The 18,510-nt window shown below is 37.9% G+C and overlaps 2 protein-coding genes and 1 pseudogene across 3 annotated transcripts in view; 1 reads left to right on the top strand and 2 right to left on the bottom strand.

Moving 5' to 3' along the window:
* The window catches only part of LOC107553094 (DNA-binding protein RFX7-like), a 33,131-nt gene extending 19,402 nt beyond the window's left edge, over positions 1–13,729 (bottom strand). Inside the window, exon 1 of one of the 2 annotated variants that reach the window (XM_016235206.1) lies at positions 13,156–13,729. In XM_016235206.1, the coding sequence (XP_016090692.1) occupies positions 13,156–13,271 (116 nt within the window). In that variant the 5' untranslated portion in view covers positions 13,272–13,729. Of the gene's footprint in view, positions 1–10,053; positions 10,508–13,155 lie in introns of those variants that run through there. The other variant, XM_016235205.1, reaches the window with a different exon arrangement.
* Positions 13,730–16,537: 2,808 nt separating this feature from the next.
* LOC107553063 (testis-expressed sequence 9 protein-like) lies at positions 16,538–18,042 on the top strand (annotated as a pseudogene).
* Positions 18,043–18,086: 44 nt separating this feature from the next.
* LOC107553107 (calmodulin-like protein 4) overlaps positions 18,087–18,510 on the bottom strand; it is a 2,575-nt gene continuing 2,151 nt past the window's right edge. The window contains exon 5 of the mRNA XM_016235232.1: positions 18,087–18,304. Coding sequence (XP_016090718.1) covers positions 18,207–18,304 — 98 coding nt within the window. The 3' untranslated portion in view covers positions 18,087–18,206. The remainder of the gene's footprint in view (positions 18,305–18,510) is intronic.

The following is an 18,510-nucleotide window of genomic DNA, read 5'->3' as shown; positions in this document are numbered from 1 at the left end:
TATTTTACAAGTTTTTGTTACTTTCACTGTTAATTTTTTGCTCTATGGTACATCATCTTTAATTTAATAGCATTAGAGCTGCTCCATTGCAGCGGCTTAGTACTGTAATCACATGCTTTGCTGTAATAATGCAGGGAACCACTCCTTATAAATCTCCTAACTGTGATATTTTCAGAAATAGAAGTCGCGTTTTTTTTCCATCTGAAACGTGCTGCGATTTATATTACAAAGCCACTCATATAATGCACAAACACTCAAACAAGCAAAACGCGCAAAGCGTGCACATATTTGTACTGGTGCAGAATGAGAGGGACAAGTACTAGTAGGCTACAGCCTAGCACATTTCACACAGGCTGCTAGATTCACTTTCGCCAGAAAGTCGTGTATGACTAAGGTTGAAAATAAATTCTGTTTATAGTGAATACCCCTATAAATGGTCTTATTTTTACGATTTAGTTTTAATCCAAATGATGCGTGTGCTCAGTGATTGAACAGCAAAGATCACACAACAGAAGTGCGATCGCTCTCTCTCTCTCCCTACCGTTAAGTAACTTGTGCATTGTTTTACTTACTTGTTTTTAACCCATCCGATCGAACTACAAGCTTTCCAGTGATGTCTGTGAAAAAGGCATACTCACTCGACAAGCTCGCACATCTGCGCCGCCACGCGTACAATCCACTCAGCATGCTTTGCTCATCAGCTTGCGCACATCACAGGAGTTAATACTGAATGTTTAACATTATATTCATTGCATACATTTACTTCGTAGACATCCTTAATCTCTAATAACTCCATTCTGCTGTCTGTTGTCGGTGTTTCTTTGTCTGAATATGGCACGTATCACATGCTGTGTGGTATCGGCGTTTGGTATCGGGGCATTTTAATGAGTACGAGTACGAGTACAAGAGCTCAGTATCGGCCCGATACCGATACCAGTATCGGTGCATCCCTAGTCACAAGTCAATCTGAATTAAGGGCGAGTTTTAACAAAAGAAACCTCACAATACGCGCACACACACACACTTTCAAATTATTCCAACCTTTTTCTCCTTAATTACCATAAAAAATATCCCATCAGGCCACACAGTGGCTATAGAAAAAGACTGAGAGCCAAAACCAAAGGTTAACTGGCACAAATACAACAGGGCACTTTGAACAACAAATCAGTGTAATTACTGACTGGTTGTTCACAAGACTACCTGTTAAATATACAAATATAGCGTAAAATAATAAATGTAATAAAAGGTACTTTACATTTTTTTACATGGGTACGTCACAAAAACAATTTTTATTTGTTGTATAATATTATTATTAATAATAATACTACTAATAATAAAACATTTAAAAATGTTACAAGCAACAGTAATAATATAATATTTTAAAAACAACACAAAAGGCGCTTACATTTGAAAAATCAAAATCAAATTTTAACTGAAGGCTACATGTCACTGATCAACAATTATACACCCTCATAATAAACTACTTTCTCTGAAAATGTTTAAATAAGTAAAGGAAAAAGCTGCTTTAAACTGAAGAATCAACAATGCTCTTTAGCAGCATGTCAGTCAGTTGCAGTAAACTTAACTCTTTCCCCGCCAGCGATTTTTATGATTTTCACTCAAATTTGATGGCCTCCAGTATATTCTGCTGTATGAATATTTTAATATGCAATACACCAAAATAAATATCAGAGCCTCTACTTTTAAACAAAAAAAATCAGTTTAATTATTCTAGCCTAAAGCATTTTTTTTTTTAAATCAACACTGAATATAGATAGGTTTCATAAAATATGCATTATTTTGAGCAAAAAGGTGAGAAACTAAAATTTTTATCAAAAACTACGTCTGGATAATATTCAGTACGGTTATCAAAGCATAAATCCAGTAAATCGCTTCCATCGATACCTCCAAAGCTTGTACAGACATATACCATTTCCTGGATCAACATTTTACTCTGTAACATTATGCAGTTTTCATTTATATGCTGTCTATTGCTGATGATCGCATTATTTTTCATATGCATCGGTTTACATAAGAGATCGCTAGTTTCTCCGTCCTGTTCACGTGTGTTTTTGTTCGGGAGGTTTTGTACTCATTCAGATGATGCGTAATAACGCCCCCGAGTGTATAACAGTGAAAACACGAAAAGCCGTAAAAACTCGTCTTTGGTGGGGAAGGGTTTTCTTGTAAAAGACGAGATAACTCGTCAATGGCGGGGAAGGAGTTAAAGGGTTAGTTCACCCAAAAATGAAAATTAGCCCACAAATTACTCACCCTCAAGTCATCCTATAGGTGTATATGACTTTCTTCTTTCAGACGAATCCAGTCGGAGTTATATTAAAAATTGTCTTTGATCTTTCAAGCTGTTTAATGCCACTCAGCGGGTGTTGCATGCATCAGTCCAAAAGAAGTTAAATAAAAAGCGCCCATCCATTAAAAAAAATGTTTTTTTTTTAAAGTGTCTCACACGGCTCCAGGGGGTGAACAAAGGCCTCGTGTAGTGAATCGATGCATTTTTGTAAGAAAAATGTCCATATTCAAAACGTAATAATCACTTTAATGTAGCTTGCGCCAACAGTCCTACACAGAAGCAGCTCCGGGCGGATGACGTATGAGGTCAGCGTTGCGCATGTGCCGGTGAGTCTCGTGAAAACCAACGTTTGTTAACAGGAGCAAAGGAAGCAAAGTTTCCTTACTTTAGCAAAGGAAAACCAGTCTCCTCTTGGCTTATATCAAAATCCTCTGACATTCTTCTTTACAAATCCTCGTTTTGTACTTGTAATTAGTGACCGGTGTTTTGTTTTGATCTCTCCGCTCCGCTTCCGCGTTCATCACTTCTGAGCGGCACATGCGCAACGCTGAACTCATACGTCATCCGCCCGGAGCTGCTTCCATGTACAGCTGTTGGCGCAAGCTACATTAAAGTGATTATTACGTTTTAAATATGGATATTTTTCTTACAAATATGCATCGATTCGCTACAGGAGGCCTTTGTTCACCCCCCGGAGCCGTGTGAGACCGTCATCCGCCCGGAGCTGCTTCCATGTACAGCTGTTGGCGCAAGCTACATTAAAGTGATTATTACGTTTTAAATATGGATATTTTTCTTACAAATATGCATCGATTCGCTACAGGAGGCCTTTGTTCACCCCCAGAGCAGTGAGAGACACTTTTTTTATGGATGGGTGCTTTTTATTTAACTTCTTTTGGACTGATGCATGCAACACCCGCTGAGTGGCATTAAACAGCTTGAAAGATCAAAGACAATTTTTGGATTCGTCTGAAAGAAGAAAGTCATATACACCTAGTGTGGGATTACAAATTTAAGAATCTGTTTAAAATATGCTGATCCTATGTTCTGACATAGCATCACATGAAAAACTAAGGTGAAGTACATTGTATTTAGCATTTAAGGTAAATTACATCAGACAAATGATTATCTTAAAGTGTAGCAAGAGGTTCCTGTCTGTTCCGGTTTCTCTTATTGTTAGTCAAATTAACCAAATTACTGAGAAAGTCACCTTTTGTTTGTAATGGCTCTTGGTGCCTCTGCCCCAGTCTTTGAGTAGTTATGCTGATTGGATTAGCACCTATACATTTAAATGACACTGTTATGCTGATGAGATCAGGGCTGGAGAAATTCCGGTAACGGGCTGATTCCTGTATTGCATTTGCATGCTTTGTTTAGATTGTCGCCACTTCTACTGAATGAATCCCGCCCCCTTAAAATGTATATAAACTCTACTGTGCTGAGCTATAGTCAGACTTGGATGACTGCAGCGACGCACAGCGAGTCCTCAATAAAGAGTGACTTCTGTATGAAAGATATCCCAACGTCTCCTGTTTTCTGCTTCGACGAGGAAAAAGTTTCCTACACTAGGATGACTTGAGGGCGAGTAATTTGTGGGCTAATTTTAATCTTTGGGTGAACTAACCCTTTAAGATGTCTGTACTGACATTTTATCAAAAATGTATTTGACAATGGTGTGCAGTTTGGTATTAATTAGCTGCTGAAACACACAGACTGTATATAGTAGGGATGCACGATATATCGGCTACCATATCGGTATCGGCCGATAAATGCTCATTTTTTCTGTTATCGGTATCGGCCTGATAAGAAAATTTGGCCGATATCTTAAAGCTGATAAATAATGCATTATTTCCTTCAGAGACAATTGCCTACATAGCCTAATAAGCGCTCAAGCGCACCCATTAAGCTTGCCACGGCACACCGGCAGAAGTAATGATGATGAATGTGTCAGGGAAAAACAGTAAGAGTAAACTGCATTAATATTTGAATAATTTATTGTGTTTTGTAAAATGTATACAAATTTGAGTTATTAGTGTTTTCGGCTCGTCATCTCCACAGTAGTGGATGCACCTGCATTCAAGTTTCATACGGATTTAATTATTTGAGAAAAAAATTTTTTTTTCAGATTTGAATGGTTTTATTTGAAAGTAGACATTTCAGTAGACACTTGAACAGCGCACATTTCTCTAGGTTAACATTAGATTAAGCGGCCATGTAAAGTTGCTACTACTTACATCATATTTCAGATGATAAGCCATTTGAGGTTGATGAATGATAGGTGAGCGTTTGGATGTACTGTATTACCACAAAATCCAGCCGTTAACGATCTGTCTGTCACGGACTGCGTGACCTCACCACTTCCTGTGGATTTTTTTTTTCTGCGACTAATACAATTTTGGTCGACCAAGCCACTTCTCGTCGACTATTAGGGGGCAGCCCTAATGATTTATTTAACAAAAAAAAATAAATCTATGTTTTGTTGTAAAGGGTTGTATTATTTGAAAACTGTTGTATTTTCATTTGATTACATTGTAAAAGATTGATTAAATTGTTAAAAGTTTTATGAATTCAATTGATTACTACAGTTTTTAATGATAAATTTGTAGCAAATCAAAAAAATGTTAATATTTGGGAAAAAATAAAATGCAATTTGGTTAAAAAAAATAAAACAGACTTCATAGGGCCTTATGAAAAGGTGGTGCTCATCACGATTAATTGGATGTAAGTGCCACTGAATGATAGATCATTGTAAATGCAATTGTCAACACTGTAAACAGTGGCCTGATTTAAGCCACAGACTTTTATCCTGTCGGTCACTGCCCCTCCCCCTAAGATCCCCTCCTCCAGCTGGCCGCATGTGCTCCGATCATAACAGAAACATAAACAACCGCCTGAGAGACAGAGAGAGGGAGAGGGAGAGACAGAGAGAGGTGGGGGTGGAAGGTGAGAGGTCACTGTGTCGCGAACAAACCTAACACCTTCTAAGTAAACCAAAGAAAGACAGAAAGAAAGAGGAAATGCGATGATACATGCTATGATTGCTCGCCTGAATATCTTCTCAAACAGGAAAACTGTAACCTTCATTGGGCCTGAGAGTATTTTGCAGACCTAATAGAATGTTTATGCAGTAAAACCACAGACATAGATCCTTCCATTGTCTGAGCATTGGCCTAGATGTAGGCTAGACCAAAACAGAATCATCTAATAGCATCACAGCAGTTGTGAGCCGTTCTCAGAGACTGCAGCTTGGTAAAAACAACTGGGCTTTTTGCCAGTGGTGCTTTGGCTCATTTTCATTTCTCTTTGAAGGTGATTACCACCATTGTGTTTGGATCTCTTCCCCTCCTCCCAATTCCATCCAATTTCCCTTCATATGTAGATGAACAAAGATTCACACACACTGATGTGCATGTACATACACATGAACAGCCATGTAAAAATGAGGGACCAAATTCACCCCGTCCAAACTCAACTTAGTGTGGCACTATGAATTTAAAGCCTGTAAACTCTAAAATAAGCTCAAAGAGCTAAATCACAATATTGCACTAAAATTTCAGCTCATTCTAAACAACCCCCTCTGCTGGACTGTTGGCAAAAGTTAATTATTTTTCCTTGCCAGGTGAGGTTCTAGTGATTTGTCTGCTACCTACTTCATTTCAGTAATTATTGCTTCAGTAAGCAGTATTTATGCATCCATAATCAATGTATAAATTACAAACTTTACTACTGGCAAATCACAATCTCTTTTCCACAAGGTTTGCCAGTTCCAGTGCCAAATACCTGGTTCTTTTCCACAGATATGGCACCATATGCCAACCAGCATGCCAAATGCAGATCGGGGTATCAGCTATCACATCGACAGGCCTAACCTTTAGAGCTCTGCTCAGAGTGAAGGGCAAGTAGTACAGGCTGAGACAGTCCACTCACTGCTCAACTGGTCAATCCATTCAATAGTCCTTAGAGCTAAAATGAACAGCGGAATTCAACTCCAAATGATGTTGGAAAAGGTCACGTTGGAGAGGTCATGCGTGACTAGGGTTGTAACGGTATGAGATTTTCACGGTATGATAATCGTCTCAGAAAATATCACGGTTATCACGGTTATCACGGTATATATTAAACAATCATTCTTATCAGTAACAATGACTCTTAAAAGAACAAGTTATTTGAGTGAACAAATCCTTTATTACAACAAACCTGAAACCATTTTAATGAAAGTATTGAAGTCTCCCTTCTGAAAAAATAAATAAATAAATAAACAATATAAAAATAAAGCTGTACACCTTATGTATATCTAGATCACACTTTAACATTTTAACTAATGTTTTTAACTGAAAATGTACAACTTTTATTTTTGGCAAAGTTAAAACATGGACAAACATGATATTCCTTGAAAACAATGTTTAAATACATTATTTTATTATAAAGAATATTATTATTGTTATAACTTTGAAGTACATTGTACAATGCTAATATATTTCTGTCATAATTTCAAATTAAATCGAACTTTTATTTTGATGGGTTGTAGCAGACCTTTGAGTTTCAGAGTGTATTTGACAATGGTTTTTCTCAAATAAAACTAGGAAATGTTTATTTACGTTTTCTCTCAGAGCAGCTCTGCTAATGTTCATGTTTATGTACAGTATCTCAGAAGCTGAAAACACCATTTATGTATGCGTACTTCAGTATGTAGTAGATTAAACGGCGCCACTCAGAGACATGCAGAAACAAGCAGATTATTCATCTAACAGTCTCTTTGCGCTTTAATATTCACAGACACTACTTTTGACTTATCCATCCATCCGATTGCGTGTTTTACGTGACATCCTCGTTATACTGTAAATTCCATGTTCACGACTGCACCGGGATTCCGTCTGCTGCACGGAAATCATACGGCCTTAACTTATAACTTGTTATTAATGTGACATACCTTTATCTGCACGGAGGGATGGTGTCCGCGAATATGAGCAAAGATGTTGGATGTATAGCCTGCTTTTGCAGCCACATTTATTGCAAATTGGATCCATCCTCAAAGACAACCCTACGTTTTTTTTAAATATCCGAAGTATTCCCATACTGCAGATATTAACTTTTTTTTCGGCGGGGATGGAGATTAGATATTATCTCCGTTTCTGGCATTTTCTTCACTGCACGTGCGTGTAATGTTAAGCAGCCAAGTGAATGCAGAGTGAAGCAGCTGAGTGGAAATAAGTTGCATGTGCGCAGGTGAGATTTTTTTTTCATTAAAAATTTTTTTTAAACCGTAGATATGCAAATGTTTACGGTATGATAACCGACCGTGCATGTTCAAACCGTGATAAACCGTCATACCGGTATATCGTTACAACCCTATGCATGACGTAGGCGGAAGTACCGACCCAGTGATTACAAAGCAAACTTGCAAAGAAAGTCAAACGCCCTTTACAAAAAAAAAAAGGTAAAACAAAGATATCGGATGATTTTGAAGTTGGAGGAGAAAATGCGATTTTTCGCCCTACCTTATCTTTCTGAACCAGAGTACACAGAAGAAGAGCTACTGCGCGTGACCTTTCCAACGTGATTACGTCATGTGTGAATTTGCGGACACGCATTGCAGAGCGAATGCAAGATGAGCATTTGTGGTTTTTTTAGAAAATGCCCAATCGTTTCGCTAGATAAGACCCTTATTCCTCGGATGGGATCGTGTAGAGCCCTTTGAAGCTGCACTGGAACTGCAATTTGGACCTTCAACCCCTTGGGTCCCACTGAAGTCCATTATATGGAGAAAAATCCTGGAATGTTTTCCTCAAAAACTGTAATTTCTTTTCGACTTAAGAAAGAAAAACATGAAAACATGAAATGCCATGGGGGTGAGTAAAGTATCAGGAAATTTTTATTCTGGAAGTGAATTAATTCTTATATAATTATATAATTATAAAACTCAATAATAACAATCAAAACATGTTTGAAAAAAATGGTATTCTAATGTTGTGATTACAAAAGAAAACTGGTAATTATCAAATCTGTTGTACAGACCACAGTCAATGAATTATTTTACTGCTAAAATGCCATCCTAAAGAGAGAAACGAGTAATCAAAAAACTTCTTGATTTGTTCCAATATAAAGGCCAGGTAATGGAAATTAAACTGATATTGTAACATATTTTGTGTGTGTGCGTGAGAGGAAAATAACTATCAATTCTGTATACAAGAATCTATTCCAATAGTACCACTGTACAGTCTAGCCCACCAAGCGCAACTATATCCACACAAAACTGCATTCAGTAACACTGTTACTTAATGATTGGATTAATTGTTATTTGTCCTCCTAAACCAGTCTACGTAAAGCTTCCCAAGAAATGACATTTAAGGTCATAATGTCAACAGGGTTTCATCGCTTCACTAATTAGCTGTATGAACTGATTAATGGATATTTCAATAAACAACGGAGTGAAGGAATATGCATACAAGGTTCCCACACCTTTTTACAAATTACTTTCCATGATCTTTTATAAGAACTGGATAAGGACTTAAAATTACAGACACATACTTTGTAGCTGGTAAAATATTACAGAGCTGAGCACAACAAGAAAAAAAAAACTATATTCGCTATTGAAATGTATCTCTGGAAATCACATTTTCATTTTCACTGATATTTTCTCTTTTTTTCTTTTCCATGACCTTGGGAGGCCTGTGAAACTGTAGTTTTGAAAACAAATGTCATATGTATGTTGAAAACACCCGGTGGGCCTTAATTACAAAATTCTCAGCAGAAACACCAAAAATAAATGCTGCCATATATGTGTGCGTGTATGTGTGCGTGTGTGTGTGGGTGTATAAATATACACACTGTAAATACACGTGAACCTAAACAAATCTACGTCCCATACTGGAAGTACAGTATAGCAGCTGCTGCAGATGCACGTCTCAACATGCAAAAACAAGGGTGCTGGTGGAGGGGGATGGAGGCTGCAATATATCGTGTCAGCGTTTTTATTTTCGCTGCTACAAGCAATGTGCACCAACAATGATCAATTCCAGGTAAAACTACTGACCCATGTCAAGACTGGGTTGAGTGACTAAGCACACAGAAGCTATAGATTGTCGACACAATATTTACTTAATAATACAAATGCATGTTTAACGTAAGCGCTGCTACGCTGTAAACATTATGATCAATGGCTGCATGTTTCACGACGTCTTCATCTTAAATAGCAGTACTAAGCGCTCCCCCAGTCAATTAATGCACATTTTTGGAAAATAGCAAAACAACCTAAAGGAACTTAATGAAGAAGAGCAGCATCTTTGGGATGCGGTGGTGTCTGAGGAAAGCATGCCTTAGCACACGCACGCTGGCCGTTTAAATGCGCCCACAGTATCTGTTGAAAGCGTGGGACACTTCACTTTCATAAAGAAGACAAAAGCAGCTCTTTGCCTGTAAATAACGACTACACGTGTTCACGGCAGTCAGGACGAGTAACCCACTTCAGATTGTAACATGAATATTCTACTCAGCCCAAAATGTCGGTGTCCAAAACAAACAAACAACTCGGACAAGTTTATTTATCGTTATTATAATAAGGAAAGAAACGGTTGAATTAATGGAGAGAGTTCACTTATTCTAGTCAACATGACTCACTGTCAAGTGGAAACGAGGGATAATCTAGAATAGAGCTATTTAGGATGGAAAACCTTCAATTCCATTAACCCACACATATCCAGCAGCACTCACTTGCTGAGCAATATCTCTCGAACAGCGCTTACCAAATCGAGTTCTTTATTTTTAGCTGCAACGCATTCGCCTCAGCCCCGTGCAGTCCTTGAACGGCGGAAGGTAAAGGTCCTACTCCAGGGCCAGACTGCTGCTGGTCTTCAGCCATCACGATGCGACTCCGTTGAGACGAGGATGGGGATCTAACAAGTAGGCCTTAACCTGAACCTGGAGAATGCAGCTTTCCTCCGTAAATAGTACATCACGATCACCGCCTGTTGACTTCACGGACAAACCGGATTCGGCTCTGATAGGTCACGTTGGTAATTCATGGTTTGCAGTTGAGGTCACTAGCCCTGCGTGTGCATCAGGAGCAGGGAAACACTTCGAGCTGCTGCTGCTTCAGAGTCAGACGCTGCCTAGTGCTTACCTACTTGCTGACTGGCGACCACTGGGGAAGCTGATGCTGCTGGGACCGCGCATGCGCACTGCGCCACCAGCGGAAACCCACACGAGGGAGCTGCAGCGAGTTCTTGTAGTTCATGAGTATAATGATCAATCACTGGTCTGAAGCAATGTTAAGCAGCCAAGTGAATGCAGAGTGAAGCAGCTGAGTGGAAATAAGTTGCATGTGCGCAGGTGAGATTTTTTTTTCATTAAAAATTTTTTTTAAACCGTAGATATGCAAATGTTTACGGTATGATAACCGACCGTGCATGTTCAAACCGTGATAAACCGTCATACCGGTATATCGTTACAACCCTATGCATGACGTAGGCGGAAGTACCGACCCAGTGATTACAAAGCAAACTTGCAAAGAAAGTCAAACGCCCTTTACAAAAAAAAAAAGGTAAAACAAAGATATCGGATGATTTTGAAGTTGGAGGAGAAAATGCGATTTTTCGCCCTACCTTATCTTTCTGAACCAGAGTACACAGAAGAAGAGCTACTGCGCGTGACCTTTCCAACGTGATTACGTCATGTGTGAATTTGCGGACACGCATTGCAGAGCGAATGCAAGATGAGCATTTGTGGTTTTTTTAGAAAATGCCCAATCGTTTCGCTAGATAAGACCCTTATTCCTCGGATGGGATCGTGTAGAGCCCTTTGAAGCTGCACTGGAACTGCAATTTGGACCTTCAACCCCTTGGGTCCCACTGAAGTCCATTATATGGAGAAAAATCCTGGAATGTTTTCCTCAAAAACTGTAATTTCTTTTCGACTTAAGAAAGAAAAACATGAACATCTTGGATGCCATGGGGGTGAGTAAAGTATCAGGAAATTTTTATTCTGGAAGTGAATTAATTCTTATATAATTATAATCCTTAATAACTCAATAATAACAATCAAAACATGTTTGAAAAAAATGGTATTCTAATGTTGTGATTACAAAAGAAAACTGGTAATTATCAAATCTGTTGTACAGACCACAGTCAATGAATTATTTTACTGCTAAAATGCCATCCTAAAGAGAGAAACGAGTAATCAAAAAACTTCTTGATTTGTTCCAATATAAAGGCCAGGTAATGGAAATTAAACTGATATTGTAACATATTTTGTGTGTGTGCGTGAGAGGAAAATAACTATCAATTCTGTATACAAGAATCTATTCCAATAGTACCACTGTACAGTCTAGCCCACCAAGCGCAACTATATCCACACAAAACTGCATTCAGTAACACTGTTACTTAATGATTGGATTAATTGTTATTTGTCCTCCTAAACCAGTCTACGTAAAGCTTCCCAAGAAATGACATTTAAGGTCATAATGTCAACAGGGTTTCATCGCTTCACTAATTAGCTGTATGAACTGATTAATGGATATTTCAATAAACAACGGAGTGAAGGAATATGCATACAAGGTTCCCACACCTTTTTACAAATTACTTTCCATGATCTTTTATAAGAACTGGATAAGGACTTAAAATTACAGACACATACTTTGTAGCTGGTAAAATATTACAGAGCTGAGCACAACAAGAAAAAAAAAACTATATTCGCTATTGAAATGTATCTCTGGAAATCACATTTTCATTTTCACTGATATTTTCTCTTTTTTTCTTTTCCATGACCTTGGGAGGCCTGTGAAACTGTAGTTTTGAAAACAAATGTCATATGTATGTTGAAAACACCCGGTGGGCCTTAATTACAAAATTCTCAGCAGAAACACCAATAATAAATGCTGCCATATATGTATGCATGTATGTGTGCGTGTGTGTGTGGGTGTATAAATATACACACTGTAAATACACGTGAACCTAAACAAATCTACGTCCCATACTGGAAGTACAGTATAGCAGCTGCTGCAGATGCACGTCTCAACATGCAAAAACAAGGGTGCTGGTGGAGGGGGATGGAGGCTGCAATATATCGTGTCAGCGTTTTTATTTTCGCTGCTACAAGCAATGTGCACCAACAATGATCAATTCCAGGTAAAACTACTGACCCATGTCAAGACTGGGTTGAGTGACTAAGCACACAGAAGCTATAGATTGTCGACACAATATTTACTTAATAATACAAATGCATGTTTAACGTAAGCGCTGCTACGCTGTAAACATTATGATCAATGGCTGCATGTTTCACGACGTCTTCATCTTAAATAGCAGTACTAAGCGCTCCCCCAGTCAATTAATGCACATTTTTGGAAAATAGCAAAACAACCTAAAGGAACTTAATGAAGAAGAGCAGCATCTTTGGGATGCGGTGGTGTCTGAGGAAAGCATGCCTTAGCACACGCACGCTGGCCGTTTAAATGCGCCCACAGTATCTGTTGAAAGCGTGGGACACTTCACTTTCATAAAGAAGACAAAAGCAGCTCTTTGCCTGTAAATAACGACTACACGTGTTCACGGCAGTCAGGACGAGTAACCCACTTCAGATTGTAACATGAATATTCTACTCAGCCCAAAATGTCGGTGTCCAAAACAAACAAACAACTCGGACAAGTTTATTTATCGTTATTATAATAAGGAAAGAAACGGTTGAATTAATGGAGAGAGTTCACTTATTCTAGTCAACATGACTCACTGTCAAGTGGAAACGAGGGATAATCTAGAATAGAGCTATTTAGGATGGAAAACCTTCAATTCCATTAACCCACACATATCCAGCAGCACTCACTTGCTGAGCAATATCTCTCGAACAGCGCTTACCAAATCGAGTTCTTTATTTTTAGCTGCAACGCATTCGCCTCAGCCCCGTGCAGTCCTTGAACCGCGGAAGGTAAAGGTCCTACTCCAGGGCCAGACTGCTGCTGGTCTTCAGCCATCACGATGCGACTCCGTTGAGACGAGGATGGGGATCTAACAAGTAGGCCTTAACCTGAACCTGGAGAATGCAGCTTTCCTCCGTAAATAGTACATCACGATCACCGCCTGTTGACTTCACGGACAAACCGGATTCGGCTCTGATAGGTCACGTTGGTAATTCATGGTTTGCAGTTGAGGTCACTAGCCCTGCGTGTGCATCAGGAGCAGGGAAACACTTCGAGCTGCTGCTGCTTCAGAGTCAGACGCTGCCTAGTGCTTACCTACTTGCTGACTGGCGACCACTGGGGAAGCTGATGCTGCTGGGACCGCGCATGCGCACTGCGCCACCAGCGGAAACCCACACGAGGGAGCTGCAGCGAGTTCTTGTAGTTCATGAGTATAATGATCAATCACTGGTCTGAAGCATAACTGCCTGTCCGTAAGAATGAATAATATCCCTCTTATTGCTTTGCAAGATTCCAACCATATTCAGTTGTCTTTTTTTTATCAGGCACTTTTAGTTCATTTTGGGAGTTGTGTTGTGTTGGAATTCCCTTGACATATTTTGCAGTTAATATATAAATAAAATAACTAATGGTCTGAAATACACATCATACTGATTTTATCTTTGATTTATTTTTCACGTACATTAATTACGATTGCATTTTTATTTGAAAAAATCAGGAATTAAAAGAATCAAGTGTGTATGCATAAAATCGCCTTACTGAACTGCATATGACATGAAGCCCCAGATACAGATCCCCTGTAAAGACCTTGTCTCAGACGACCACCGGGACAAGACCACAGGAACCAGGTGAGTCCTCTGCACAATGTGACTTTGCTGCAGCCTGGAATTGAACTGCTGGTTCGTCTGGTCAGAGGAGAACTGGCCCCCCGACTGAGCCTGGTTTCTCCCAAGGTTTTTTCTCCATTCTGTCACCGATGGAGTTTTGGTTCCTTGCCGCTGTCGCCTCTGGCTTGCTTAGTTTGGGACACTTCATTTCCAGCAATATCGTTGACTTGATTGCAAATGATTGGACAGAGACTATTTAAACTGAACTGAGCTGGATGATGGCATCACTGAATTCAACGATGAACTGACTTTAACTGAAAAATGAGTGTTTACTATTGTCACTTTGCATTATTGACACACTATTTTCCTAATTAATGCTGTTCAGTTGCTTTGTCACAATCTGTATTGTTAAAAGCGCTATATAAATAAAGGTGACTTGACTTGACTTGACATGAAATGTCCTCAAATTATTTGACTTCAAATGAAATACCTCCGATGAAAATGGAAGGAGGGAAGGTAGACACTAGGTGCGTCCCAAATCGCCTGCTTATGCACTATTCTGTGACGTTTTGTAGTAAATAGAGCACTGAAAATTCCAAAAGGAAAAAGAGCACTTTTAAATACCCGGATGATGCACTTAAATAACTGAGCTGTGTAATGTTGGACACTTCATGCCCTCGAAGGGGTAGAGGCTATCAGACTCCTTTTATGAATGACAAAATAACCTTATATATTTCATACACTACATGATTTGAATACATGGTGTACAGGGCTGGACTGGGGTTGGACAAATCCAGCTTATCCAGCCCTCGAGTTGTGTAAATGTTTTGCTGGGTTATAGGGCTTTAAATTGGAGTAAAGAAATGAATAAAGAAATAATAATATATATTATTAAATTAACGGCAAATGCAACAAACTTATAATGCATTTTTGTCACATAGAAATGCACTTGACAGTAAAGCACTGATTTTGAGCTAGAATGCAGAAAATGTATTGCTATTAAATGCTGTCATCATTTCCTCACCCTCATGTCATTCCAAACCTGTATGACATACTTTCTTCTGTGGAACACAAAAGAAGATATTTTGTAGAATCTTACCAAACCATTTAGGTTACTCTTATTATATAGACAAAATATTTCTGAATTTCTCAAATTATCTTCTTTTATGTTCCACAGAATAAAGAAATTCATACAGGTTCGGAATGGCACGATGGCGAGTAAATGATGACAATTTTATTTTTTGGGTGAACTATCCCTTTAAGGACTTTAACATTTGTATGTTAACACCTAATTTATATAAGACACTGATATTTATCTTTAATCAGGCTCTTATTGAATTAACATTTTACTTTAATTAAAATGAATTAGAACTGAACATTTAAAGAGAAAGAAGCTATTAAAGCTATTCTGTTAAATTATCCTTTTCACTAATGAAATGTACTATAGTTCTTGCATAGTTTAACTGACTAGTGTTAGTAAGATGGTGGTCACAACAAGTAAAACCATGGTTCTCATCGTTATGGTTATATTGTTTTTTAAAAATAAATTATATAGTAAACTATGGAATTCGTAATAAAAAAACTAAACATGTAGAAACTACAAAAACAACAGAGAACGTTATGGTAAGACTAGAAAAACATGAAAAACAACACGTGAGATTCTTTTAAGAAAGATTTGAAAGAATACAGGCTGTGCTTTTAATCTGTATCTTTTAACATATAGCTATAGTAATGTATTGAATGCAATATGTGTGATGTTGCCACAAACACAAAAGGTGATGATACACGGGCCAACTTTTTTTTTTTTTTAGCAATGTTGCTTGGGCACTTTCCCATTGAGAATGGGTAACACATTTCAATCTGGATACTTTAGATAATAGGCCCAGTGTTTCACCTGTTTGCCCGCTGACGGCCGCCCTCTACAATGGTACAACTCAAACAAATATCATATGAATCATTGCAAATGTGGATTAAACCCCTTTAGTTACAGCAACATATTTCTGTTATGTAGATCATGAGAAACAAGAGCTACTCTGCAAAATCTTCAAAGCCAAACCAGCCAGGATCAGGAAATCGAAAGAATCCCCAGTAAGTGTACTCTCAAAACTTTTACTCAAACTTAAAACATAAAAATAAAATCTGGATGAATCTGGGCCTTTATCTGTCAAAGATGTTTGGGTAGCATCAGCAGCTTCTTCCGATTTTAGAAAAGCACCACAGACTGTGGTTGATGATGTTGCTATTCCTGAAGACTTTGGGGATTTCTCACTTGCTAAGACAATCAGAGTTAGTCACACTTGCAGGATTACATCATGCCCAGTGCTGGAGATGAGATGGGTTAAAAAGGACAAATACGTTCAAGTATTGAATCTGCTGCGGTGTTATACTATTTGCATTATTGCTTATACATTAATTTCATATTCACAGAAGCTCAAGTCAGATTTTTGAAGTCTAAACTTCGAGTAATGCAGGAAGAATTGACCAGACTTGTATATGAATGCAACAAGAAGGTAAGTTTGAGATGTGTTCAAGGTTAGTTAATCTATTCAATCAGTTAAGTTACTCTTACTCAAAATCTCTCACAGCAAACTGAAGCACTTGGAGGAGGAAAGAACAAGATTGCAGAGGACTACAAATGTCCAACAGACTCAAGTTGAGAAGCAAAGAGCTTTTCCTGAAATGTGAAGGACTGCAACAGCAAGTGGCAGCACTGCAAAAGGTACATGAATTGTTGGCAAAATATTATTCAAAGTTAATAACTGAAAAAAGTGACCTTATGACAGAACAAGTGTTACTGTTTCTTTGACAATTTTTGATCATTTATTTTAAACCTCAACTCATTTCCTATAGGAGATGTATAGTATAAATGCCATAATTCCTGTTAATTAGAGCTGTGCCAGGATCCAGAGCCATGGAATCCTTGGCATGGGCCCTTTAACCTGACTAGTCCTCTGTGTGTAAAGTGAGACTACGCCACAGCTGCTCAGAGACCAGAGCACACTGCACTTGGACTTCTGGGAGAGATATCTTTGGAACTTCCCCTTCCCCTTATGATAGAGACATGGAAACTGAATAAGGATAGAGAACAACAGTAGAGTCAGATAAAAAAAAACAATTCACTGTCATCTCACTTTAGACTTATTAAAAATATCTCATGTTTGGGTAGGTTTAGGTTTAAAAGCTCCTTTAAAGATCCAACTTTTTTGACAAACAATAAATATTTAATTGGGCCATCTGCATCAGAAAAGACAATGTTCATGATATGTTTTATTAAGGTATATATAAATGCGTGTGTCTACACTCTAGGAGTTGGAAAGCATGAAGAGGACCCACAAGCAGGCAGCCAGTACCCAAACTCAAACAGAGCAGTAAGGTAACGTCACCTCAGATAAAACAAGTGAAGTTTTATGTGCAACAAAACATTTTGCACCACATCTTACTCCAGAGCGTTTTTTTTCATGTCACTTTTCTTTTCTGTTTGTGTACCCTACCTAAGGATTCAACCAGTCAGGAGCAACAAAAGTTTGAAAACGTACAAGCTGAGAACAGAAAACTGGAACAGCAGAAGGCTGAGCTCATTGCAGGTTTTAAAAAGCAACTTAAGCTAATAGATATTTTAAAACGACAGAAGGTAAGACATCAGTTTCTTCACAATTACTTGAATCTGTCATTTCCAGTTACAGTTAAATCACTAACTGCACTTTTTTTTTCAAAGCATTTTATATTTATGGCTTTATTTTAAAAGCTGCATTTTGAAGCAGCCAAGCTGTTGTCCTTCACTGAAGAAGAGTTCATGAAAGCTCTGGATTGGGGAAAGGATGGAGTAAGTCTCATAGGTTTCTGTTTTGTATTTTGTAACTAGATTAAAAATAGATTGAATGTGTACAACAAACAGCTTCAATTTCATTCACTGTTTAACAATCGTCAAACGTCTTTAACATTCTGTATATCATGACAAAGTGTTTATCAATTCAGATTACTTCATGATTGCCATCTAGTGGTGAATACTTGAGTCAAGCTGTATATCCAAATATGAGTTCTTTATTGTAGCATTTAATCAATTGTTATTTTATATACAATGTATACACAGAACAAAAATATTTCATTCGTGCTAGTAAATATTTGCATTATTTAGGGTAAGGGTCCAACCCTTTCTTCTTTTTTAGTAGTCAATTGTAGGAAGTGTGACCATTCTGGTGAACTTCTCATAATAAATAAGTCCATCAGGTCCGACATTAGCCTCTTTAAAAAGCTCATCCACTGAAAAATAATTCACAATTAAAGAATAGTTAACACATTTTATTCTATCTTATAGTATTAAAACTGGGGTCAGTTTGTTAGTTGTTTTAATTATTTTAATAAAAAAAAATCTAATTTATTTCTAAACACAAACAGGATTCATAAATGGGATTTATTCAAATAAGTACTGATCCTAATAGTTAATAATAAAAAAAAAAAAAAAAAAA

The sequence above is a fragment of the Sinocyclocheilus grahami genome, unplaced genomic scaffold, assembly GCF_001515645.1.
Source record: "Sinocyclocheilus grahami isolate Dianchi unplaced genomic scaffold, SAMN03320097.WGS_v1.1 scaffold464.1, whole genome shotgun sequence".
NCBI lineage: Eukaryota > Metazoa > Chordata > Actinopteri > Cypriniformes > Cyprinidae > Sinocyclocheilus > Sinocyclocheilus grahami.
The sequence above is the reverse complement of the archived record's forward strand: the minus strand, read 5'-3'. Positions and strand labels throughout refer to the sequence as shown.